Source organism: Triplophysa dalaica, chromosome 6 (genome assembly GCF_015846415.1).
Source record: "Triplophysa dalaica isolate WHDGS20190420 chromosome 6, ASM1584641v1, whole genome shotgun sequence".
NCBI classification, from domain to species: domain Eukaryota; kingdom Metazoa; phylum Chordata; class Actinopteri; order Cypriniformes; family Nemacheilidae; genus Triplophysa; species Triplophysa dalaica.
In genome coordinates this window covers 15,160,795-15,186,312 of record NC_079547.1, presented here as the reverse complement: position 1 = coordinate 15,186,312, position 25,518 = coordinate 15,160,795, and the positions used below count along the sequence as shown (strand labels likewise).

Here is a 25,518-nt window from a genome sequence, read left to right as displayed (position 1 = left end):
AGCATCGGCTCTGAGGCCAAGTGCGGTTAGACCGGTGTGGTGTAACCAATAACACTTGGTGCTCCTGCTCCCTGACCTTGCACAGAGTCTGTACAAGAAGGCTCCTGGGGGGAAGGTGTGCTTCGGCCCATCCCGCGGCCAGCTGTGCGCAAGGATATCCGTGCCGAGGGCAGGGACTATCAAGCGGGCAAATGGTGGTGTTACGGGAGGTGAACAGGTTTTACCTGGGCCTACCCGAACAGCCTCCAAATGAGCTGGACTGCACGGGGGTGGAGTCGCCACTCTCCACGAGGCATAAACTGGCGAGAAAGCACGTCGGCTGTCTAGTTCAGTTTGCCCGGGGTGTGTGGCCTGCAGGGAACGAGTCACCTGTTGACTCCACCGGAGGAGGCGTCGAGCAAGTTGTGTTTAGCTGCTGTGTGGAACGCCACCCTGACGATCTGTATTCGCTACAGCTATAGTGCTGTCCTCGGAACAGCACGTGCATGTCTCGCACGAGAGGCCGTAGCCTGCTCAGTGCAAGTAGCATAGCCCACAACTCTTGGCAATTGATATGCCAGCGCAGGCGGGGGTTCGTCCAACACCCCACCTGCGTGCCCGTTGCACACTACACCGCACCCCTGCAGGGAGACTTCAGTCGTCACCACGACCTGCCTCATAACCTGCTCAGAGGGACCTGAGTCCGTCGAAAAAGTCATAAAGACTAGGGGTTATGGTGCGTCGGCATCAGGGCGGCATCACCATGCGCCTGCTGCCGGTGTGCCACGCTCTCCTCGGAACTCGACTCTGAAACCAGTGTTGGAGCGGTGTCATGTGCATCAACTCGAGGGGTATTAACCCGCGAGGACGCCATGTGTCCCAGGAGCCTCTGAATTGTTTCAGGGGGACCGCTGTCTGCCTAAAATGTTCATTTCAGACAGTTCAACACTGGTTGGGCACAACTGCGGACAGGTGTGCCGACATGGTGACAGAGCTGAGTTCCATACCGAGAAAGAGGATGCTCTGCACTGGGGAGAGCTTGCCCCTCTCTTGGTTGACCTGGAGTCCCAATCGACCTAGGTGCCGGAGCACCAGGTCCCTTTGTGTACATAACAGATCTCGCGAGTGTGCCAAGATAGGCCAGTCGCTGAGATAGTTTAGTACCCGCTCGCCTTCCTCCTCTCAGGGAGAAAGGGCGGTCAGGGACAGACCGAAAGGGAGGACTCTGTACTGATATGCCCGCCTCTCGCACGCGAACCGTGGGAACGGCCGGTGTCGAGGAGGATCGAGACATGAAAGTAAGCGTCCTTCAGGTCGATTGCCACGAACCAATCCTGACACCTCATAGATGTCAGGACGCGCCTCTGTGTGAGCACCCTGAATGGCAGCTTGTGAAGGTGCTCTGTTCAGGGTACGCAGCCTTTGGGGGCAACCCGCCGTCTTTCTTGGGAACGATGAAGTGCGGGTGGTGACCCACTGAACATCTTGGTTTTGAGGGACGAACTCGATGCCTGTTTTGCCAGAAGGGTGGTGACCTCTACCCGAAGTACGGAGGCGTCCCTGCCTCTGACAGAGGGAGAGATGATGCCCCGAAACTTGGGTGAGTCTCTGGCGAACTGGATCGAGTAACCAAGACGGACCGCCCTCATTAGCCAGCGAGACAGTGTGGGCAGCTCTCGAGCTCCCAGGGACTATGACAGGGTGACCAAGGGGACGGTCTGCTTCATCATTCCCACGGGGGGTGGTTCGTCGGCTGGCGGAGCTAACCATGTCGCGGGGAGTCCCCGGAGGGAAGGTTTTTGCTCCGCCTGCTTACCTGCCTGGCGGGACAACGGCACGCACTGTCGGTTTGAGAGTGGTGACGGCTGTCGTATGTGTACGACCTCACGCCTCGCCAGGGTGTGAGGTCGGTTCGCCGAGCACAGTCCAGTGGAGTGTGCGATCGGCTGCAAGTAAACCCGGGGAGAACAGAAAACTCAGTGAGTAAGTGGGCGCCAAGCCCTAACAAGGGCCCGGCTTTGGTGACGAGGCAGGAGTCGTCCCGTACCGACCGATCAGAGCCGTGGCTGTGAAGGTTCGGGCCCGATGTTGTTCTCCCTGGGGTCTTCCCGTCAGTGTCCCTTCTCGCGAGGAGGTTGCTGACGGGGTGGAGGTTTCCCCCTCGACCTCTGCTTCCGGGGTGCCGCCTGTGGGGGCACAGGAACCGGAGCCGATGTCGAAAGGGTCCTGGGTTGCAGGGAAGCAGACGTCACGTGAGATCTCGGAGGCCTGTAGGCGGCCGAGTCGCGGCGTGAAAAAAAAATGTGGTTAATTGCCACTGTCTGCTTCGCCGTCAAAAAACTGCTGAGCGCAGTCCTCGACGGTGTTACCAACAACCCACCCTGCGAGATGAGTGCATCAAGAAAGCGGACTTCCTTGCTGTCACTCTTCTGCACAAGGTATAGCCGGGGGTGTCTCTCCTGGACCACTACCGTGGACATCGTCCGACCCAGGGCCCGTGCCGCCGCCTTAGTCGCCCGTAGAGCGCTGTCAGCGGTGGCACGGAGATCCTGCATTATACCCGGGTCGGCCTTACCCTCGTGGAGCCCTCTCAACGCCCTGGCCTGGCGGACCTGCAGGATGGCCAAGGCATAGAGAGAGGAGGCAGCCTGGCCCGCAACATCGCAAGCCTTCGACACCAGTGATGCCGAAGTCTTACGTGCTTTGGACGGTAGGAGTGGTCGATCCCCCCCCAGGTGGTAGCCGTCCGCGGCACAGGTGCACCGCAGGCGGACGTTCCACCCGGGGGATCTCGACGCAGTCCTTGGCTGCCTCACCATCGAGGGAAGTAAGGGAGCCGGAGCTGGTTTCACTGGAACGGTCCGTGAGTGGAGCGTTCCAAGTTTTACACAGCTCCTCATGCACCTCCGGGAAAAACATGGCACCCGGGGTGGGCGCGGTTTGCACCGCGCACCGACCTCGGGAACCACGCATCCCCGGGTTAGCACGGATGACATCACTTCTGCTTCCTCCTGAACTCGACCGCTGGGGGTGGAGTTTGGATTCGGCAGAGTCGGATGCCAGTCTCCCTCCGATGCTGCGAGCGACATCTCATCTACGTCACACATCGTTTCCGAGTGTGTGCGTGAGGATCCGGACGGTATGCCACCGCCGGTTGGGGAACGTTCAGAAGAGCGAATCGGGGTGCGATCGGCCCGTGAGCACTTGGCTGGCGGGTTTACGTTCGCAGAGTTCCCCGTATCACTAACGCTGCTAACGTGGGTGGTCATCGGGGCCGTAGCCACAGATGTCACAGCCCGGGTAGCAGACGAAATGGTGGCTGGTTCCCGTAGGAAGACAGCCACCCGTGACCGCAACTTCTGAATGACAATCTGCCCGCAGTGCAGGCAGATGTGTCAACGAACGCTGCTTCAGTGTGCTGGACGCCCAGACACCTAATGCAGCGATCGTGTCCATCCCCCTCCTCGATGAGGGTGCCGCACCCAAGAGAACAGCGGGACATGCCGCGCTGGAGAATGCTCAGTCAGTCCTGAAAAGGACTTTTAGAAAAAATCTCTAACACCTCCGGAACCGCCGAGACGCCCAGGGGAAGGTCGCTGCAGGAAGGGACGATCCGCTGTAACACGTCGTAGCACCAGCGTGTAGTTGTAGAGGATTGAATCCTGAGTTGTACTCATGAGCGATGGCTCTGAAGAACAAAAGGTAAGTGAATGCTGCACGCCGGCCTCCTTTTATACCGGATTTCCGGGGGCGGAGCCCGGCATGCAAATTGCATTCGCCAAATTTCATTGGCCTTTTCTATAGTAGTCAGAGTTGATTGGTTCTCAAGGGCGAACCCCATCTGTCGTTCTCGACACAACGTCGAGAGACCGACAGAAAGGGAAGCCTGTTTAGCCGCTTGCTAGCTAGAACGAGTGCTAATGGAAACCTGATGGACCGTATATCACTATTATTATTACTTACACTTTTTATTATTACTTACACCGTATATCACTATTATTATTACTTACTTTCTTATTTGTGTTTTTATCACTGTGCTGACAGTCGTGACAATTAGAATTCAGTTTTTGATATATTAGGGAATTGTAAAAAGATATATTCCAGGCCGGGAAGATGTCCTATCATTGCTCTTCCAAGCTTGGTAATGGCATTGGAGAGTGGCCCATTTTTTTAAACCTTAAATGCACATATATGCGTAAAAACAGTACATTTTGAGTACTCCTATACAAGGGTGTAAGTTTGATTTTGACATTGGTGGGGAGATAAAATTGGTCTGCAGAGCCGCACTGTTAAGCGCCATGATTTATTTTAACAATACTTAAAATAGTTTTATTTGAAATAGTTTTCTACACTGTTCCTTTATGTTGTCACTGTCATTACTACACCGTCTATTGCTGTCTACATCAGGATAAGTGTCCTTAGAAATTAGCCACTCAGTATTAACTATTGTATGTTAAACTGCATCTGGCTAAAACAACATTTTATATGCATGCATATTTATGCCTATACTCTATAAAACTACTTTGCTTAATAGAGCTCCATAACAGTGAAAGTTTAATATAACCTTAATAAAGTGCACAACAAATAACATTTACTGTAATAATCATGCTTCATGAGCCATAATCACACGTGACCCTTCCCCTGTGTCCCCACCTGGGCTACAGCTTGACAAGGCTGCTTCTGTCACCTGACCTAGCTGAGACAACTGCTGGAGCATGACATCTATTCAATTCAAAGCTCTCATTTTTAACAAACTGAGAAGCTTTACTGTAGATAGAGGATCGTCATCATTGAGAAAAACACTGTCCCTGAATACATATGTGATTATCCTGAATTTTTGTTAATAGAACTGTCGGTAAGAATGTTATCTTACGGTAACCTGCACAATCACAATCATCAGGTCTTGTTCATAGCTTTGGCGCTTTGTACAACAAAATAATAAGCTGCAGCCTACAACACACGTTAGCGAGAAAGCAAAGTCAATCATAAAGGGATCTGCATTAGAGAGGCGGGACATAAAAAAGGCGAAGCCAATCCTATTCGCGATGCGAGTTTCAGAGGTGGTCTTATTGCAGAGAACAGAAAGTAAATATTTGTGTACCACAAACTGTGCTATTTTTCCAGAACACAATTGTAAAAGATGAGAAAACTACACAAGTTATGGTGACACACTGGGTTCACATATCTCACTGGTTCTCAGATTCTTTTTGGGTAAACATTTCCTTTAAAACAGATTAACTTCCAGTATGCTGAATCGGACTCTCATTTAACTTAAAAGATAATTTTCTCTGTTATGTCAACCCATTGAGACAGTTGTAGTATGTATGTACGTATGTTTTCTTTTGCTGCTGCTCAAAGGTAGATTCACATTGCGTTGTTTTTGGTTCTAGATTTAAAGCACAGCTATAATGCATTCTAACTTCTTCACACTGTTAACGTGCTGGTTTCTCATCCTTAACATGGTCAACTTGTTAAAAAATGAGTTGGAAGTATGACTAGGGCTGGGAATCGATTCCAAAAAGAATCGAGAGTCGATTCCAAATGTTAGAATCGATTCCATTAAAGGAATTGACTTCTCTTTGAGAGACTTCATAAGCAAAAGCCCCGTCCATAAGCTGATGTAATTGTTCATCTAAATTACATTAGTTTCTTCTCTAAAACAGTACAAACTTCAGGAAAACTGATGGATGAAGTCTAGAAGTGTGAAATGACACAAAATATTCTGCATCCACAAAAGAAAAAGCTATGTTTGCACACTCAATGCCGATACTACATATATCTACACATTTAACAAACTTTAAACGGAGCGTCTTCTCTTACTCTCTAACAATGAGCTCAGTATGTGCGTGAAGATAATAAAATGTTATATATATGTATATAAAGCACAGTCTCACAACGTATGTACTTGGACGTCTGTTTAAAGCCGTTAAAGCTGGACAAAATAAATATTGTTACGCAATATTCTTACATATTTTAATACAATTTGATTATCAATCTCTGTCTATCTATATTCATCTATATTTGACCTGTTCTTTATTTTTGAAAATAGCTAGTAAATTATATTATTAATGGTTCATGGGAATTGCAGCACAAGATCAACATATTTGGTTAAGAAACATTAAACAATTAATAGATGTAAAATGTGACAGTTTGAAAATTGTAATGCATTAAAATGTCAATTTTTTTATATTAAAACAAATCTGTAGTAAAACAGTGAATTGAGCAGGAATCGAAAGCCGCATCTAGGAATCGATTCTTGGAATCCTTTAGCACTAGGGCCATCTATCAGTTTCAAACGATCCAAATCTAGCGTTATATCCACATGAATTTTTTGGATTTCAAAAAATTCAGAATTGAACTGCACTACATATGTACACAGTCCCCCTCTGCACTCCAACTTGTTTCGGAATTTTTTTTCTAATTCTGGATCCCTGTGTTGTCGAAGGGATCCTATTCCTTTTATTGGCCAAAAGCACAGCAAGGCGAAGGCGAAAGAGCCCGCCCACGAGCGAGACATGCCTACCATCGAGGTTATCTGCGCTGCGTCAAGATCTGCTGCGCTGCAGCTCGTTACTCTCGCGATAGTGAAGTTTAGGTGTAAAAATGTAGGTGTCTGTTTGTTTTCAGGGTTATTCTCATACCTATCCAGTGTAATTGGACTAATCACGATTAATCCCATTCAGAATAAAAGTTTGTGTTTACATAATATACTGTATGTCTGTGTACTGTGCATATTTATTTTGTATTTATAAATACATTCACGTACACGTACACAGACATAGATATATTTAGGAAATATTTGCATGTGTATATTTATATTATACAATTATTGATTTTCTTAAGTATATACATGTGTGTGTATATTCTTAAATATAAAATAAATAAAATGCCCCGATATGTTTTGTAAAACGCAAATCTTAATGCTGCATTCGATAAGCCACAATTTATTGTTTAACAGTCCTAAATTAGACAAAAATTATTATAATATCCATGTTTCCCTTTCTTATTATGCCAACTTTCAAAAGAACCACATTCAACAAGTTTACAATTTCTATAAAATCCTGAGAATACAGTGTAAACCTACAGTCTAACCTGTTAGGTAAAGATGTGCTGAATACATCCACAGTATTTATAAACTTACAGTATATGGTCAAATGTATCGATGTAAAAAATCGTTACTATGGCTTTTTTAAGCAGTATAGTTTACAATTATTTTAAAAGCCATATTTTTTATGAAAATTTTCAGCGTTCCTTGCACAACATTTTGCTTTTATCATGAATATACTTCGATGCTTCTGACCAAAGCAAATTTTTACGTGGTTAAAGGGATACTTCCCCCAAAAACAGATCTCAACACCCATTGACAACCATAGTAGGAAAATTACAGTATCATTTTTTGTTCTGTTGAACATAAAAGAAGACATTTTGAAGAACGTAGGACAGCAACTTGTTCTGGGGAACTTTTAACTACCATTTTTTTTGCCTACTATGGTAGTCAATGGGTGTTGAGATCTGTTTGGTTATAAGCATTATTCCAAATCTTTCTCTGTGTTCATCAAAACAAAGAAATTTATACACATTTGGAACAACTCAAAGGTGAGTAAATAATGGGTGAAGTATCAATTTAAGTTTTACTTTAAAAAATGGAATCGAAGCATGTTACGTCATCAAGGCTGTTTTGTTTAATAAAAGCAGTTAGGACACTCTGTAGGCACCCTTCTTATGTGACCTTCTTTCAAGAGAATTCGGAGGACACATGAGGTTTATCCTTAGTTGCTAGAGATAACCCACAATTCTTTGCATCGGCGTGTTGTGCCAACGTCTGTTAAATGTTCCCCGTGATCCCATTTTTCAACCTTTAGTTATTGTGTAATGTTGCTGTTAGAGCATAAATGATAAGGCTCAAAGTTCAGTGCCAAGTGAGATATTGTCTTTAACAGTATTCGCGTTTCAAGGACTACAGAGAACGGCTGGATCAGACTACAACCCTCTATTTCCCGGGTACGTGATGTCACCATTCCGAGTGCTTTTAATAACCATATCACAGGAAAATGCCAACAAAGGCGGGAGGTCTTCCTTAGAGAAGTGGAAGAGTCGCTGGAGTAGTGTTTGGTTATCAGAGATCTGTGTAATACACTGATATTATGAGTGTGTGTGCATGCGCTCTTCTAGGAAACATCCTTTGAAGTCCTGCTTGCAAATGTCTCCTGGTGAATCTGCTTGTTTTATTATCCAACTCGGGTCCAATATAAAAAAGCAAAACTAACGCTTCTGTTATTAGTGTTATTTAATATAACCTTATTATAAGTCTGATGCCATTCGGTCTGGTGTCATTCCCCTTGCCATAGTAGGAAAGAAATTTGCGATCTCTAACATAGATTGAAGTTTGCTCATGCACTAATAGACCCCCGTTACACTTCGATCGATTCTGCATCTTTTAAAGTGATAAAGTGAAGTTGACGCCACTTTTACTGTTTATTGCTAAAAGCAAGAGTTTCTGAATACACGTGAGGGGGCACCGACCAATCACAACAGACTGAAAAGTAGAAGCCAATCACGAAAGACCTGGTCAGCTTTACCAATCAGACCATTTCGGAAGGAGGGACTTTATATAGACCGGAAGAAATCTAGTCGTTTTTTGAGAAGTGGGAGAACGAGGAACATAAGACTTTCCCTGGCGGCCGGCGGTGGCTCCTCCTTAAACGGAGAGTCGGGGCGTGTTCCCGTCCCCTGCTCCTCCCCCTTGGGCGGACGGACGCAGGCTCTGGCCTCTGGCAAGCGGTGGCCGCACTCGACACTCCCGCCACCTGCTCCTCCCCCTCGGGGGACGGACGCAGGCTCCGGCCTCTGGCGGACGGCGGCAACACCCCCGCTCCCGCTTGGACAATAGCCACCCCGCCTCGACCCAGGGGCGTGGCAGCACAGGTCGCCATTCCACCGAGGCTTTGACGGTGGCCGCACTGTGCACTTCCATTTCCCCAGAGCCACCGCTTCGGGCAGCCACTCTCCGGCACCGCGAGGCCACTCGGCGGCGAGGACTCTCCGACAGCATGTCTCTCCTTCCTCCCGGGTTTCGGCACCAATGTAATAAGATTCAAAGTAGGGAAGGAAGGAGACGGGAACCGGCAAACATTTAAACATTTAATCAAAATAATAACAAAGTAAAAAGACAGCCGGCAGCCCCTCACAGACGACTGCCAGCGAATAAAACATAAATACAAACATAAACGCGCTCGGGCCCATTCCTCTCTCTTCGATGGTCTGGTCGCTCGTTCTCTTATATGCTCCTGATCTCCTATGTGATTCGCACAGCTGCCGCTCATTAACAATTACTCACCGGTCTCGAACGACGGTCTCGCCCCGCCTACTCCACTACAGTAACCAAAGTTTTACCTCTTAATATCATGTAGAAATCATTTTAATTAATTTTACAGGTGTTAAAGTGCTGTCATAGCAACGTGGTACTTCCTGTTTCCTCTTCTGCCAGCGAAAGACGTCTCGTTTAATTTTAAATTGAGAATCCTCCGTATACTGCATCAACCCTGGTCCTTGGGCCCCCCCGCTCTGCATGTTTTTTTTGTATCTCTCTTGTTTAATAGACCTGATTTAAATCTCTAGCTCATTAGAAGAGAGATCAATGAATGAACCGCGTTCCGATTGACGTGTTCCCTGAACTGTGTTCATTGCTCTCTAATCCCTGCACACAGGAAATCGGCTGACGTTAATTTAAGAACACGAATATGCGCAACAATACTGCCTGCAGGGTCTTCACACAGACAAAACCTACTACGGAAGATTGAAGGGTTATTTAACCGTAATCTTGAGATTTGCGCAACATTATGCCCATTTCGAACTGGTATTATGGCAGAATATCTAGTGATGTTTACTTCGCAGGGCTCTTGCGGGCATATTGAACAAACCTCCGAAGCGGTAGGAGAAGCATACAAAATATGCAGAGCGGGGGGGGCGCGAGGACCAGGATTGAGAACCGCTGCTTTAGAGGTTGATACCTCTGGATCATGACGCAGTTTATGACTATTGGCATTTCCTGGAATTTATCGTTCTTCTTCTGTTTCTCATATTCTGATTGTCTGCGCAAGAGCGCCATCTGGCTTTCGGATATGGCGGCATTTAACTGTAATTTATTGAGAAACTGAGAGCATAAGAGTAGCACGATGTATCGCCCAGCCCTATTACTTCCTGAATTTACTAACCTGGCTCTTATACTCTCATGCTTTCCTATCAATCAAGCGTCAGGGCTTCTTCTATTTTGTAATTAGCTTTGATAGTGTGTGCTTCTGTTCTATTAATCTGCCTCATTCTACTCCTCATCACTAATTAATCATTTGTCTATCATCAATGTGTCTTTTGGAGATGCATAATGCACAGCAACGTAAAGCAGGTTCCAAATCATGTGTTGCTGCATTAAACCCGCTTGGCTCAGGACAGGGTTGTATTTTTCCATTTTGAATGGAGCTTTCACGCTCTCACAAATGAGACACCTGCTCACAGGTTGGAAATATGCCTGTGTTACAGTTGCATGATGTGTTTGGTTGGCATTCTACACATTTTCTACTGGAAAGTATGTTGGAAAGGGCTGTCAGGGGCTTTCTGCTCCTCCATTTCCGTCTCTGGAGAGCATCCGACGCTCCCAGTAATTTGTGTAATTTTGTCAAGCTGTGGTGTACTGTAATGTGCTCAACTGTATGTTGGAAGACAAACACTAAGCTGCTTAGCCGGATTCTGATTGGACAGGAGATATCTGAGGTCACTCATTGTCTTTGTACGTTTCTAAATGTGATGCTAACCCAATTACTAAGGCCATGCATGCATGTGCTCATTTAAGCCTAGGAGCACACAGTACAAAAATCACAGGAGCTGAGGGTGTTTTTTCGTCCTTCCGCTTGAATATCGCTCTTCTGCATTTTGAGTTTGAAGTCATACGCTGTCTGGATGCGCTCACACTGTACCGCCCCTGAACATTCAGATTTCTCCAATCTAATTCAGTTTTAGTGAAGGCATTAGGCTAGATAAAATGTCATATATTTTGCTAAGGAAAACAGGATTAATACAAAGGGCTTGACAGTTTTTAGTGTCACCATGTTGTAAATGTCACTCTTTTTATCCTTTTAAATTGATCTGTACTTGTATCTGGGCCCAATGTTATGCAAAGATCTTGGCTTTGGGATGTAGATGTATATACATATGCAGTGTATTTACGTAGTGATCAGACCTTTCATTCTGCATGTTCCATGTGTTCCTTTTTATTTAAGCTAATAACGATTGTTTTAAAGGTTTAGGAATTGCACTCTTTGACTAATTGTAGATAGTATTGTAGATAGATTGTAAATATTCGGGAAACTTGTTTGATAACAGTCATTATTATTTTAATGTTTAACGTGTGTACTCTCATTGAAACGCACAGTTTTTCTCTCAAATTGAACCTTTATAAAGGGAGCTTCTGTTGTTGTGACACTGTATGTTTTAGGTACTTTTAAAATGAGGTTGTATGAAAAGGTGGTTTTCACCTTTGTTCTTGTTTTTTTATCTTTAGCCCATACTCTGTGCTCTTGTCTACACCTGGTAATGTTATGGAAATGCCCTCCAACAGATTACACAGCAGCGTTGTGTTTTCTCTTTGGCATCACAGAAATAAATCTGAGATTTACAGGGTAAATGCGCAAGTTGCAAATGGGCTCTTCCAACATTATGGTAGTGACATTTTGCGTTTTGGAGGTGACACAAACAAAAGCAGGAATGTATTTGTTACCAATGTACTAAACCATCTGTTTTTATTTGAGTCTAAACATCATAAAAATATCAGTTTATGCTATGAACTAGTTTTCTATTTTAAAAAGATACACTGTTTTTGAGAAAAAGATTTGGCTACTTTGTAGGATTTCTGTGAATTAAATTATACAAACCAATTACCAACAAACACAAATTGAAAAGGGATGGCCCTGTATTGAACACAAGTGGTGGCTATATTCAATTTTTTCGTCCATAAGGGATAAGTACTTCTATGGATGTGACAATCCTGAAAAAGCCACTTACCTTAAAAGCTTTGAGATCTCACATGGGAATTTAAATTACTAAATGTAGACATCTGTTTTATCAATTTGGTAAAAATCATAAAATTGCCCAAATGTTTTAAACTTACATTAACATTGCTAACGCAATGCTCTACATTGTTTTAAGCTATAGGATGTTTTTTTTTCAGAATAACACATTTTATCGCTCCTTATATCCTACACTCATCTTTCAGTATTTAGGGAAATGAGAAGACCCTCTCTAAAGCATCATTGGTTAAGCCAGACATTGATCGGTTAAACCGCACAAAGTGCCACATTGTTTTCAGTCTTTAGGGAAATCCACCAACAGATATTTGACTTGGTTGTCTCTTCACATTTAAGTGTGAAAGTAAACGACACTTAATGACACTTGCGAGTCTTGCACTGCAAAAAAATGCCATTCTTACCAAGCATTTTTGTATTGTTTTCTAGTAAAAATACCTTAAATAGGGATAGAACAATAATATTGATATCATGTTATCCCATTAGCAAAATTGTCTAAATATTATCGTGGTCACTTGACTGTATGAAACGATAGGTATTCAGGGCCTAATAGGGTGTGACGAGACACTTATCACACAAGACGAGATGAGACACGAGACTGGGTTTATGATAACGAGACACTTTTTTAAAGAAATCCTCAATGCTGAAATGTGTATAATTATGTTTTATAAAATATATTATTAAAAACAATATATATTATAAAATCAACTTGTACTTTATGAAACAAATAAAACTTCCATATTTTACCGTGTTAGCAGAGGCGGTGATCATATTACAATGTCAGTCCTCCTTCCTCCACTGACTGAACCCTCATAGCTTTCAGAGAAACAGTTAACACTACATAAACATATCATGTTTTATGCGTACATTTCACATAAGTAAGAGACAGATTATCTGTTTTTAATGAGGTTTGCCTGTGAATGTATTTAAAATAACGTAATGTGAACTTGCAATTGATACACTGTACTTTTGGTACAATCACCTAAGCTGCTGATCAGCCGTGCGCTGCAGGCTCCAAAAGCACTGCTGGCAGTGTGACCTGCCGTAAACACTCGTGCTTATGCAGACGCATTGCAGACGCAAGAGACGCGCACGAAAGTTGAAACCCGTCCGTCTAGCACGTTTACATAAAACATTGTATTGTGTATTGGCAATGGTCTTGCGATAGGATACATCACAATAGATAGGTCACGATACAATATATTATAATATATTTTGACACAAACATATTACTATATATTGCAATAGTTAAAGAAAATGGAGCTGAAAATACAGCTTACTGTGGACAACCTTGGGTATTTTTTAACATCCCAACCCCCACCAATAGAAAACATAGAAGACTATTATAGTTTCAGTTAATACAATTCCTATTTTAACCATATAATTACTCCCGCTTGAGCCAATGGCCGTATGTACTGTATGTGATGTTAAAACGAAATAAAAACATTTGATTGATAGCAGGGATTGGACTCTCGATACACTATCGTCAAATAAATACTTTGATAGTTTGCTGTATCATTTTTTTTTGTACAGACCTAGTCTTTAGTATCTGCCTGATATATCAATTTCTCTCTCTTGACTCCCGAAAAGGATTAAGTGATAGTTCACCCTTAAAATTCTGTCGTCATTAACTCACCCTCAGATTGTTCCAAACCTGTATACATTTTTTTTGTTCTGCTAAATACAAAGAAAGATATTGTAGGAATAAGTAGTAGTCACACAGATCTCATCCCTCATTCACTCCCATAGTATTTATTTTCCTTGGCTGTAAATGGGGGTGAGATCTGTTTGGTTACTACTTATTCTTCCAGATATCTTTCTTTTTGTATAGCAGAACAAAGACATGTACACAGGTTAGGAACAATCTGAGGATGAAGAAAGGATGACAGAAATGTTTGGGTGAACTGTCCCTTTAACAGTTGTGTGATCAGTATGTTTGTTTTTTGTTTGTGTACTGTATATGCGACTGCTTTATCATCTACTCTCTGTCTGTGGGTAGGTCTGTTGGTGGGTGTTATTTTGCGGTATGGCATCCCCTCTACCAGCTACCATAACAAGACTCCTCCAAGCTGCTCTCTGAAGCAGGGCCCTGTCAGCACGCTGCTCCTCAACGTTAGCGGAAAGTTTTTCGAGTACGCACTCAAGGGGGAGATCAACTCCAGGGAGATCCATAATGTGGAGCAGAATGATATGCTGCGCAAGGTAAACACACACATACACACACAAGCACACAAAAGTATACAAACAAGTATACAAACAGTGACGTTTGATACACCTGGGGATCTTACCTTGAGTTAAGCACGTCCACCACGACGATGAAAAGCCATGATCAATGGAGCTCCCATATTATGATTCAAAATGGTAAGGGCACAAAATAAGCAACATGGTTGCAGAAAGCTCTTGATAGCGAGAAACACTTTCCACTCCGCTCTGCACACAGTTGATTTACTAATGTGCTTAAAATTACTTGTTTAAGTTAATAAAAAGAAGTTTAAATGAATATACAGATGTACCAATAATCAAATAAATTAATCAGTAAATGATAAAAAAAAAAATGTTCTCACGCCACATCGGTGCTCTAGTGATAAGTGTGACACTTCATGGTGTAAAGGACAGTTGTTAGGGTGTTAGACTCTTGTATCAAAGTCAGACAGATCGCGGGTTCGATCCCTGCTCAGAGCAGATTTGTAGTGGCTACACATATAAATTGATTGTGTATTACTTTTATCTATGCATTTTTGCATTTATGTTTGCATTTACTAATTTCTTTATTCATGCACTTTATTTATACACTTTGAGTAATTTCTCATCCTCCGTAGAAAACTACAATTTGTGACAAAATATAAAGGAAAGAATCTGCTCTGATGTAATACACCGCCACGATAGCTGATGATATTGATGTAAGCATGGGTGAGAAATGTTTCGATATATCTAATTCATTTTGAATAGAAATGATACAGTTTTAATAAAAATGCACAAAATTCCACTCGGGTCCTAAATTGCTCTCCTGAAATCAAAGTGTTAAATGAATTAATTAATGAGGTACACCAATTGCGCTTTAAAAAGGGGGAGGAGATCTAAATAAACTCTGGGTTTACCAAAGAAAACCTGCTCACAACCATGTTAGGTTCACAGAGTAAGTTACTATGGTTACTGACTCTGAGTATAAGTGACCTCTCTTGTAGAAACGGGCTTGAGTTACCCCGCTTTCTCAGGTTTGACAAACCTCGCATTCTGAAACGAAAAACCCAGAGTTTCCCTCATTTCAGGGTTAATATAACCTACTTTCTGAAAGGGGCCCCTGCAGGTAAGGTATATCAAATTATTTTAATTCAATGTTATCTTTGAACTTTGACTAAAAAACAGCCCAAACAAAAACCCTATGAAACAAAATTGGTGAATGACTTGAGGATGAGTAAATAAGGATGTTTTTTTACAAAATATGATTTAAGTTTTTGTTTAACTACTCAATGGAATAATTTATATGAAACCTACAGTAATAAAACACCAATAACATGTTTTATTTATTTACTTTCTGCTTGCAGTTGACCTTTGACCCAGAGGTGTTCTTTAACATTCTGCTACCTCCCATCATATTTCACGGCGGATACAGCCTCAAGAAGGTACGAATTAAGGCTTATAATAATTTTGTTTTGGGGCTGGTTATCAATCACCTATGGTACCGATAATAGATTCTGGGACTGTAACGAAGCCAAAATTTTGGTATCGAGCCAACCCAAGCTGAGTTTGGTTCAGTTTGTGAGGTGCAGCCTTCACAAACTGTAAGTAACAGCTCAAGTGATTGCCCCGGCGCCTTACACGCACACCCAATATTCCAGGATTTCAAACTTGACAGCCTTTTCATTATCAAAATAAAAAAAATAAGCTCTGGTGGTAGCACGTGTATGTGTCTGTTATCTTCTTAAAAAAAAAACACAAGTGCAGGTCATCACATGAATAGACGGGTAACTGAAAAGGACATTAACTTTAAACAACTGAAAAAGGCCACAACATTTTTTGTTTTCCACAAATTCGTTTTTTCCCTTTAAATGTTTCTGAGTTCTGTATTTTCAATGCTTTACTAACCAGCAGTATATACATTTGTCCAAAAATATACTGTAATATTTACTACATTAAACTGCAGTTAAATTATTGTGTACTATATATATTTAAAACTTACTACAGTAAATATTAAAGTATACTATAGTGTTTACTACATTTGATATCCTGGTTCAAATTATGCAGACTTTTATTTTGGCGGGTCACATCGAAGACGTGAAATGCTCGTAAAATACACTTAGAACAACTAATGAAGTTCATGTGTTCATGTCCTTGTATAGGAAAATACAGACAAATTCACGAGTGTCACGCTCGTAACATGTTAAAGTGTGCAACTCAAACACGCAGAACAAACAGAGGACATTTTTAAATAGTAGAAATCCGCTTTTGTGATTCCTTTCATGTTTTCCCGCATCGGGGAATAGGGCTCTAGATCAATGGACTCGATGCAGCTGGAAAACAAGTTTTAATTGCAAAAATTTAATAAAAATCTACACGATGAGATTTATTCCTACCACTGACCATTTTTTTTTCGTAGTATGTGCGACATGTATGAAGTTGAACTGTCCCTTTAATGTTAAGTTTGACATAATGCTGATTGAGCAGGGAGGCCCTGAGGAAATGAGAGGAACCGGTTTCTGCCAGCTGTCTGTTTCTGATAAACAGAAACACACACAGGCTACATTGTTTCCTATCTTTGTAACACATTGGAAAAAAAAATCATGAGACTTAAAGAATGGAGGAAGAGTGTGCACACCTATGTGGGTTTTGTGAGTTATGAACATGTCTCTTGGGCCAGGAAGAGAGACCACAGGAATTAAGCCGTGGTTTTATTTATTTGTGAAATAGGTTTGGTGTACATGTGTGGCGTTATAGGGTTAGAAGGTAACATGTAATGTTTTAGACTTTTGTAGCATAACTAGTGACTGAAGTATTTGCTTCTTTGGATGTACCCTAACCCTTCTCTTTCACACTAAGAACGGCATTTGTGTTGTCCTGCTGCAGATCCGCCTCAGGGATGGCAAGAATATGAAATTCTGACAAATTATTTATCATTTATTTAATTCCATTATCATATAATAATAATTATACATTTAGAAAATAATAGAGTCCAATTTATTAGAACAAATACAAATAAGTTGTTATTTGAAGAGCACGTTCCCATTTTTCAACCTTTAGTTAATGTGTAATGATGCTGTTAAAACATAAATAATAACTGCAAAATGATAAAGCTCAAAGCTCAGTGCCAAGCGAGATATTGTCTTTAACAGAATTCGCTTTTCAAGGACTACAGAGCTCTACTTCCCGGGTACACTATGTCACCATTCCGAGTATTTCTAATAACCTCCGCCCACAGGAATACGCCAAAAAAGCGATGAGGCCTTCCTTAGAGAAAAGGAGGACTAACCGCTGGAGTAGTGTTTGGTTATCATAAATCGTAAGCTTTTGACTGAGCTACGTGCTAAACTACTTTCAATTTCAACACAGTCCTACAGCTGGTAATAAGAATTCCACTACACATATTCTAAGATAACCAACGTTCAAATAGCAGCTTCCATGACTTTAACATCGGCTGTGAAACCTGTTGTGTGTAATGCACTGATATTGTGTGAGTGTGCGCATACCTCTTAAACACTTCTATGAAACTTCCTTTGAAGTCCTTCTGCAAATGTCTCCAGGTCTATCTGCTTGTTTTATTATCTAACTCTGGTCCAACATAAAAAGGCAAAACTAACGCTTCTGTTATTTGTGTTAATTAATATGACTGGTCTGACGCCATTGGGTCCGGTGTCATTTCCCTCTCCAAAGTAGGAAAAAAATTGCAATCTCTTACAAAAGATTGACATTTGGACATGCACTAGCAGACCTCTGTTACACTTTGATCGATTCAAATGTTTTTACCTGATAAAGTGAAGTTGGCGCCATTGTTACTGTTACTGTTGTTTAGAGTTTATGAATACACGTGCACTGAGAGGGGCACCGACCAATCACAACAGCCTGAAGGAAGCTCCCTGATATGGTATGTGTGGGACATCTTCACAAACGCACTCTAAGCAGGGAACCAACCACGACAGACCTGGTCAGCTTTACCAATCTGAGCGTTTCAGAAGGAGGGACATTATATATACCGGAAGAAATCCAGTCGTTTCGTTAGAAGAGGGACAGCGATGAACAATAGACTTGAAATATAAAGCGTTTTTTAAGTTAGAAACATGAACATCCATTGCTAAACACCCTAAAAACACAATCAAAGGCTCTAAAACAGCCAAAAACCGGGTCCTTTAATAAATCAATTGTTGCATATTCTGATAAGTGTGACCACCCATCTGAGAACCTGAGCTCAGAATACACTTTCACTTTACTGAAATGAAAGAGAAACTTAGGCCGCGTAATGGAAGTCTTTTTCAATTATAAACAGAGAGCGTCTTTCTGAGCTTTTTTTGCCTCGAAATTAACTTTAAGTGTTAGGAGCATCAACCCAGAATTTAATAGTTGAACAGTTGAAAAAAAAAATCAGAAGAGCTGAATAGTAACAATTGTACCATTAAAACATGCATGTGATGTCTGTTGTGTTTTACTTCATCACAATGGCTTCATGATTTACTGAAATCATATTTTTTAATCATAAAACAAAGGCTTAAATTACATATGTGCGAGGAAAAGGATCGCATCACGCTGTCAATCCTCCTTACTGACCCTTATTTCTCATCATAGAATATAGAGAAACAGTTCAAAGTCAAACTTAAAAAACACATCATATTATATGCTTCTATTGACCAGATATGAGGGGAACACAATCGTTTTTTGAAAATGTTTGTTCGTGAGTATATGTAATATAGTGTAATGCGAACTTGCAATTGCTACACTTGTGCTGCTGTTCAGCCACGAAGTGCGTGCTCTCGTTGCGACGAAAAATAAATATTTCACATTGCTGCTCATGCGCAAACATCCAAATGCCTCCGTTAATTGCATTAAGAAAAATTATGATAAAGTAGTGCCGCGGCATACAAAGACTCATTTGTTTGAATGGCCGGTCACAGTGAAAAGGGACCCCACTGAAACGGTGTCGTGGTGCGCCGCGTTGCGAACGTTGTGCTAGGAATTTTGGGCCCCATGACAAAAAAAAATTGGGCACCCTCGGTGAAGCTGTTGTCACCACATCGCTAGGACCTAACTGTCCCATCAAAAGCTTTACATAACTCTAATTAAAATCTTGCAACTGTCTTGCTTCTTGTTTATCAATACCAGTACTAGCACAATATTTACTGCTGGTGATTGGTACCATCCCAGCTCCATCTAAGGCAATTCCACCACTAGCCAAGAGAAATATGACCATCGGACCATCCCAGCTCAGACCAATACACCCCCAACCAAGAGCAAAGACGGACTATTAATGCTGAAGTTACAATATTTGGTATTAAATGCTAAAACTTAAATCACATGTCAGCAGTTTGAGTGCAGCTACGACACATCAGAGGGGATGTGGCCCTCCCGGCTGAGCCTGGTTCAATCATGGGAGTTTGGGATTGGCTGATTAGCCTCTTCAGGTGTTTTATCAGAGTTGGTGCTTAACCTGGCAGGAACATGGATCTCGCGGGCCAGAGTTGAGAACCACTGGACTATAGGCCTTTCTTTCTTTTCACCTTTCTTGGTGAAAAACTGGGTTAGAGTTCAACACCCTTTCCTTTGATTTTCCTCTCTCTCCCTCTCTCTCTCTCTCTCTCTCTCTCTCTCTCTCTCTCTTTTCTTTCTTTCCTTTTTTGAAAACCAGATTTTGATTTAACGTTACTAGGCAACATTGTGGTCACTGTAGTTCTGGCGCGTCTACTGACTGCAACTAAACACTTTTTCATCATTTGCTCTTTCTTCCGCAGAAGACAAAAGAAGATGTTTTAAAGAATATTGTTAACTGGCCCCCATTCACTTGCATTGGTTTTGTGTCCATACAATTGAGCTGAATGGGTGCCGCCGCGGTTCAGTTACCAACTTTCTTCAAAACATCTTTTGTGTTCTGCAGAAGAAAGAAAGCCATACAGGTTTATAATGACAAGAGAGAGAGTAAATGATGACAGAATGTTCATTTTTGGATGAACTATCCCTTTAATGCATTTAATGTACTGTTATTGAGTTCTCAGTTGTTGATGAGTTGATGTGATAACGTTATTTCATTGGCATGAGGAACATGCGTCACAGTTTCAGTTCCTACTTTACTTGCTGCATGGTCACATAAAGCGCAGAGCAAGCAAACAGCAGGGTGGGAGTTTACATTCAAGTGCTGCACTATAAGAAACTGTGAAGGAGAGGCCTAAACATCAAATGATCCAGTAGTCACTGAGCTTTTGAGCAACACAGGGAAATCGATGTGCTTTGACCTACAAACACACTCCAGATAGACAAACAAGCATATTTGCAAGGCTAAGTATCAATAAAAGTGTCTAGGTTCCTAACATTCTAAATTAAGATTTCTGTGCTGTAGTGCAAAATATATTATTGTACATTGTGCTAAGGATGCACTATAAATTATCGACAATAAAATTTAGGCCGTCTTTCGGATGAGACGTTAAACTGAGGCCCTGAGTCCCTGTGGTCATTAAAGATCCCATGGCATTTGTAGTAAACATTAGGGGTGTAACCCTGGCCATTTTTTATTAATAATTTATATCGGCCATATATCGGTTATCGTCTTGCAATGTTAGAGAATCATCTGTTATTGTTATTTGCCAAAATGTACATATCGGTGCCTCATATTGTGCCAGCATTCTGATCTGGTTTCTTTAATAGTCCTGCTTCTGTTATTATTTTTTTCATAACAATATATTTTGTATTTTTTGTTTTCTATACTACACAATAGTGCTGCTATAGGCATACACACTAAAACGTGCTGGGTTGTTTTGACCCATTCTGGGTAAATATTGGACAGAACAAGATGCTGGGTTATTTTCAACTCAGTTGCTGGGTTGCCTTTACCCAACCATGAGAGGAAACAAACCAGCAGCTAAGTGTTCTGTGGGTTAAAAACAACCTAGCACTTTTTAAAGCGTATGCATGTAAGTACATTACAGCTTTATACATCTGACAAGAGAGATTATGTTGGATAGTAACATGCTCTTCCTTGTTCCTCCAGAGACATTTCTTTAGAAACCTTGGATCCATCATAACTTATGCTTTTTTGGGCACTGCCATTTCCTGTTTTGTCATTGGGTAAGTCCACATAGTTTCTACATTACCACAGTGGGGTAGTTAAGTTAACTTGTGACTGCTGTGTAAATGCTGTATCTTAAACTACATTGTAACCTCTGTAACTGCATAAAAAAAATGTAATAAAACAATAAATGTATACCATGCATGCAGCTTTTTAAACAGCCGCGGAAACCATTCCTCATTTATTTGCTGTTATTTAGACCTGCAAATAAAGGCAAATAGAAACTATATTTTTGTTTGAAAATGTTAAAATCTGTTAGAAGTTCACAGAATTAAAACAAAAATGATAAGTTACCTAAACACATACCTATTAATGGCAAATTCAGAAAAACTGAAAATAAATTTCAAATGGTCTATTTTTTTCCGCTGCTGTATGTATTCAATGATTGTATATACATATTGATTTAAACCTTTTGCATGTTACTTGTCAAACCTTCAAAGTTACTTGTCTAGTTGCATAATATGAGAGCAGGTTAAGGCATGTTTTCCTGTGATCGTCGGATTCTTTTCATTTTCTGCCAGTTAAGATGATGAATGAAGGAAAAGGCTTCTCATTGTAAAATGGACTCAGTGTAAACTACATGTACAAAGTATGGGTACACTCATTTTGAACTATATCTTCCACATTGTATAATAACATGATAGCCATCAAAACTGTGTAATAAAACACAACATATCTTAAATACAATTTGACAGTTTGGTGTGTTTTGGGGAAAATGTATTGATAACTTTGTAACAATCCTATAAAACGAACCATATGACCGGTTATGCAGACTGGTGAAAAATGTATTAAAGCACGCCCAGGTAGTGGTTTATAATTTGGTCTGTGGGTTAACATGACACCTACTCCCATCAAAAAAATACGTATTTATTGAAGCAGTAGGTTAAAATAGTTTTGGATAATGTTAATTTCATCTAATATGTACAAGTTCAACAGATCTGGCCTTAAATCGATTTGTTTAGTCCTCAGATTAATGCAGTGTATGTACACACGTTACACACACAATACACGCAGGTCTGTGTAGTCGTGTTCAGTAAAATGTTCATGCTGAATGGGAAATAGTTTTTGGAGTTGAGTGCATTGCACACTGTTAAAAAAAAAGTTTTAGGTATGGAAAGACATAGTCTAGGTTTTGTGACCGTAACCGAAACTTTTCTGTTTTCTATTTTAGAAACCTCATGTATGGTGTGGTGAAACTGATGCAGGTTTTGGGTCAACTTACTGACAAGTTTTACTACACAGACTGCCTCTTCTTCGGTGCCGTCATATCTGCCACAGATCCAGGTACATTATCATTCTGACTGCTAAATCCAAAAACTCTGGTAACACTTTGGATGTTAACTGATTATTTTTTTGTCTTTGTTTTGTGTGTACGATTTTAGTCACTGTGCTTGCAATCTTTAATGAGCTTAATGCCGACGGTGATCTCTATGCACTGCTGTTTGGAGAGAGTGTCATGAACGATGCGGTCTCCATCGTCCTCTCGTCGTAAGTCTCCGTTTCACTTTCTCGTTCCACTTCTGTTGCTGGAATTTTCAGTGAAATCCACAGTATCACAGTATTTTCCACAGCAGTTGGTGGGGTTTCCCAGCTGTGTGTGTGTGTGTGTGTGTGTTGAGCAAATTTCTCACCTTGCTGTTGGAAAGTAGAAGCTAAAGGTTCTGCAGGACTTTGTGATTCAGACCCGTCTAATGGAACTCTGACTCCCCCTTTTGGACAAAATGACCACATGCTTTTATGTGTCTGATATGTAGTCAGAATGTCACTGCACAAGTATGTACAGTGTTCAATGTAACATTCATTCAATGTGCATTCTTCTTTAAATGTATTAACGCAGTCTTAAGTTTTTCAGTTTTTTTATACATTTGATATATATATTATTAAAAAATTTTTTTAAATTAAATTTGATAAAATATTTGATTTATTAAATTGCATAAATGTTTATTTTTCACAATCACAAATAACCAGTCAATAATCAGAGACAGTGAAAATTTACACCTGAATCTGACCAGATTTTTTCAGACAGGGATGTTATAGACTTTTCAAATTCAAACTATATATTATATTTAGAATAATATATATACATAACTGTTGTGGCAGGAAACACTGAATTCTTATACCATACACTTTTAAAAAAACTGTGGCGATAGATTTTTTTCTTTTGTAAATGACATGTTTCCCCCGTTCTTTTAAAACATTTGTGGTCTTTTTCTGTAATTTTCTGTTTTTTTGTCTGTATTTATAAGTTATTAAAATGTTTTTTTACATTATATGTGGAAAAAGTGTAAAAAATAACAAAGCATTCTGTAAAATTTGTTGCTTTTACATTTGACTCCTTGATCCTAGAAGACACTTTTGGTTATTGTATGTTTTGTGTTTGATCGCAGGTCGATTGTGGCGTATCAGCCTACAGGAGCCAACACACACACGTTTGATGCCTCGGCTTTCTTCAAATCAGTGGGGATCTTTCTGGGCATCTTCAGTGGCTCTTTTGCTATGGGAGCTGTTACTGGAGTGGTCACTGCCCTCATATCCCATCCAAATATTGAACTATTTATTTTATCTTTAATGTATTGTGATGTTTTTACTCATTTGCGAAATTAACACTGTTTACACTATCTCCTTAACAGCCGTTTGATTTCTTTCAAAAGTGCTAGTCGAATTTAATATGCATGTATATGTTTAGACATTCTGGTTTACATTTGTTTGGATTTTGATTTGGTTTAATTTCTTAACTCTATTCACGTGACAAAATTCACCAAGCTACACTGTTTTCCTCTGCTGGAGACGGCTCTGTTCTTCCTCATGTCCTGGAGTACTTTTCTCCTGGCTGAAGCTTGTGGATTTACAGGCGAGTGTTATTATTTAGGATAGCGAAAACATCAATATCTGGATTTATTTTTCTTCTCAGTTGACATAAAAAATCGAACATCCTTTTTAGCAGCTGTGTATCCATAAATGAGATTTCAAGACTGGGGAGAAAGTTATGAGTCCATAAAGTTATTACTAGTGCACACAATACAGTTCATATTGTAGTTTTACTGCATGACTATTAAAAGTGAATCTAAAACAACAAGGGAATCGTGGAATCATTCAACCACATGGGAATCAGTCTAAAGATCCTGAGTGCTTTGCATTGATTGATAGCTTAATCGCTTGTTATTTAAAAGTGCAATCCTGTATTGAACCTGCAGGCTTTTCTGCACACAATGCATTGATTCTGTTTCTCTTCATTATTTCAGGTGTTGTGGCCGTGATGTTTTGTGGAATCACACAGGCACACTATACTTACAACAATCTTTCCGAAGAATCCACCAAACGCACCAAACAGGTACAAGCTTTTCTCACTGTTACAGGAAATATACAATATGTGTGTGTACATATGCTGTTACTATCAGCAATTGTAAAAGCATAAGTAAGAGCTGACACAATGTACCGGTTTTGATATTAAAATCCATTAATGTCGATATTGTGTAGTCAAGTACAATGTAGTAGATCAAACCCCATTTAAACATATGTCTAAAGAGCCGCAATGGTTACACGGGCTCTTTTTTTAGCCATCATAAACACATATTTTGAGTCTGGTCCATGGACCAAAAGGAAAATATAACACAAAATAAACAAAATTAGATAAATAATTAAAACAAATAATAATAAAATCAAATTACCAATAGATTTTGTGGTAATATCGCAAATTGTTTTCTGCACCATTTAGTGAAAATCTGGTATTTTTACATCCCTTTTTTTTTAAAGAGTTTTGTACTTGTATTGTACTGTATAGAGTAGGAAGTGAGTGTACATGCAAACGTCTTGGTTACGTATGTAACCTCAGTTCCCTGATGGAGGGAACGAGACGTTGTGTCGAGAACGACAGATGGGGTTCGCCCTTGAGAACCAATCAACTCTGACTACTATAGAAAAGGCCAATGAAATTTGGCGAATGCAATTTGCATGCCGGGCTCCGCCCCCGGAAATCCGGTATAAAAGGAGGCCGGCGTGCAGCATTCACTTACCTTTGTTCTGAAGAGCCTGAGACCTCTCAAACTGCAGCAGAATACGATACGTGTTCGTGGCATAAGGGACACAACGTCTCGTTCCCTCCATCAGGGAACTGAGGTTACATACGTAACCAAGACGTTCCCTTTCTGTCGGTCTCTCGACGTTGTGTCGAGAACGACAGATGGGGTTGCCTATGGAAAACGC

General features: G+C 41.0%; 1 protein-coding gene across 1 annotated transcript in view; it reads left to right on the top strand.

Moving 5' to 3' along the window:
• The window catches only part of slc9a7 (solute carrier family 9 member 7), a 63,615-nt gene that overhangs the window by 2,839 nt on the left and 35,258 nt on the right, over window positions 1-25,518 (top strand). Inside the window, exons 2-9 of the mRNA XM_056751584.1 lie at window positions 14,053-14,255; window positions 15,599-15,676; window positions 21,238-21,314; window positions 22,487-22,599; window positions 22,698-22,803; window positions 23,703-23,844; window positions 24,061-24,166; window positions 24,558-24,646. Of these exons, the coding sequence (XP_056607562.1) occupies window positions 14,053-14,255; window positions 15,599-15,676; window positions 21,238-21,314; window positions 22,487-22,599; window positions 22,698-22,803; window positions 23,703-23,844; window positions 24,061-24,166; window positions 24,558-24,646 (914 nt within the window). The remainder of the gene's footprint in view (window positions 1-14,052; window positions 14,256-15,598; window positions 15,677-21,237; window positions 21,315-22,486; window positions 22,600-22,697; window positions 22,804-23,702; window positions 23,845-24,060; window positions 24,167-24,557; window positions 24,647-25,518) is intronic.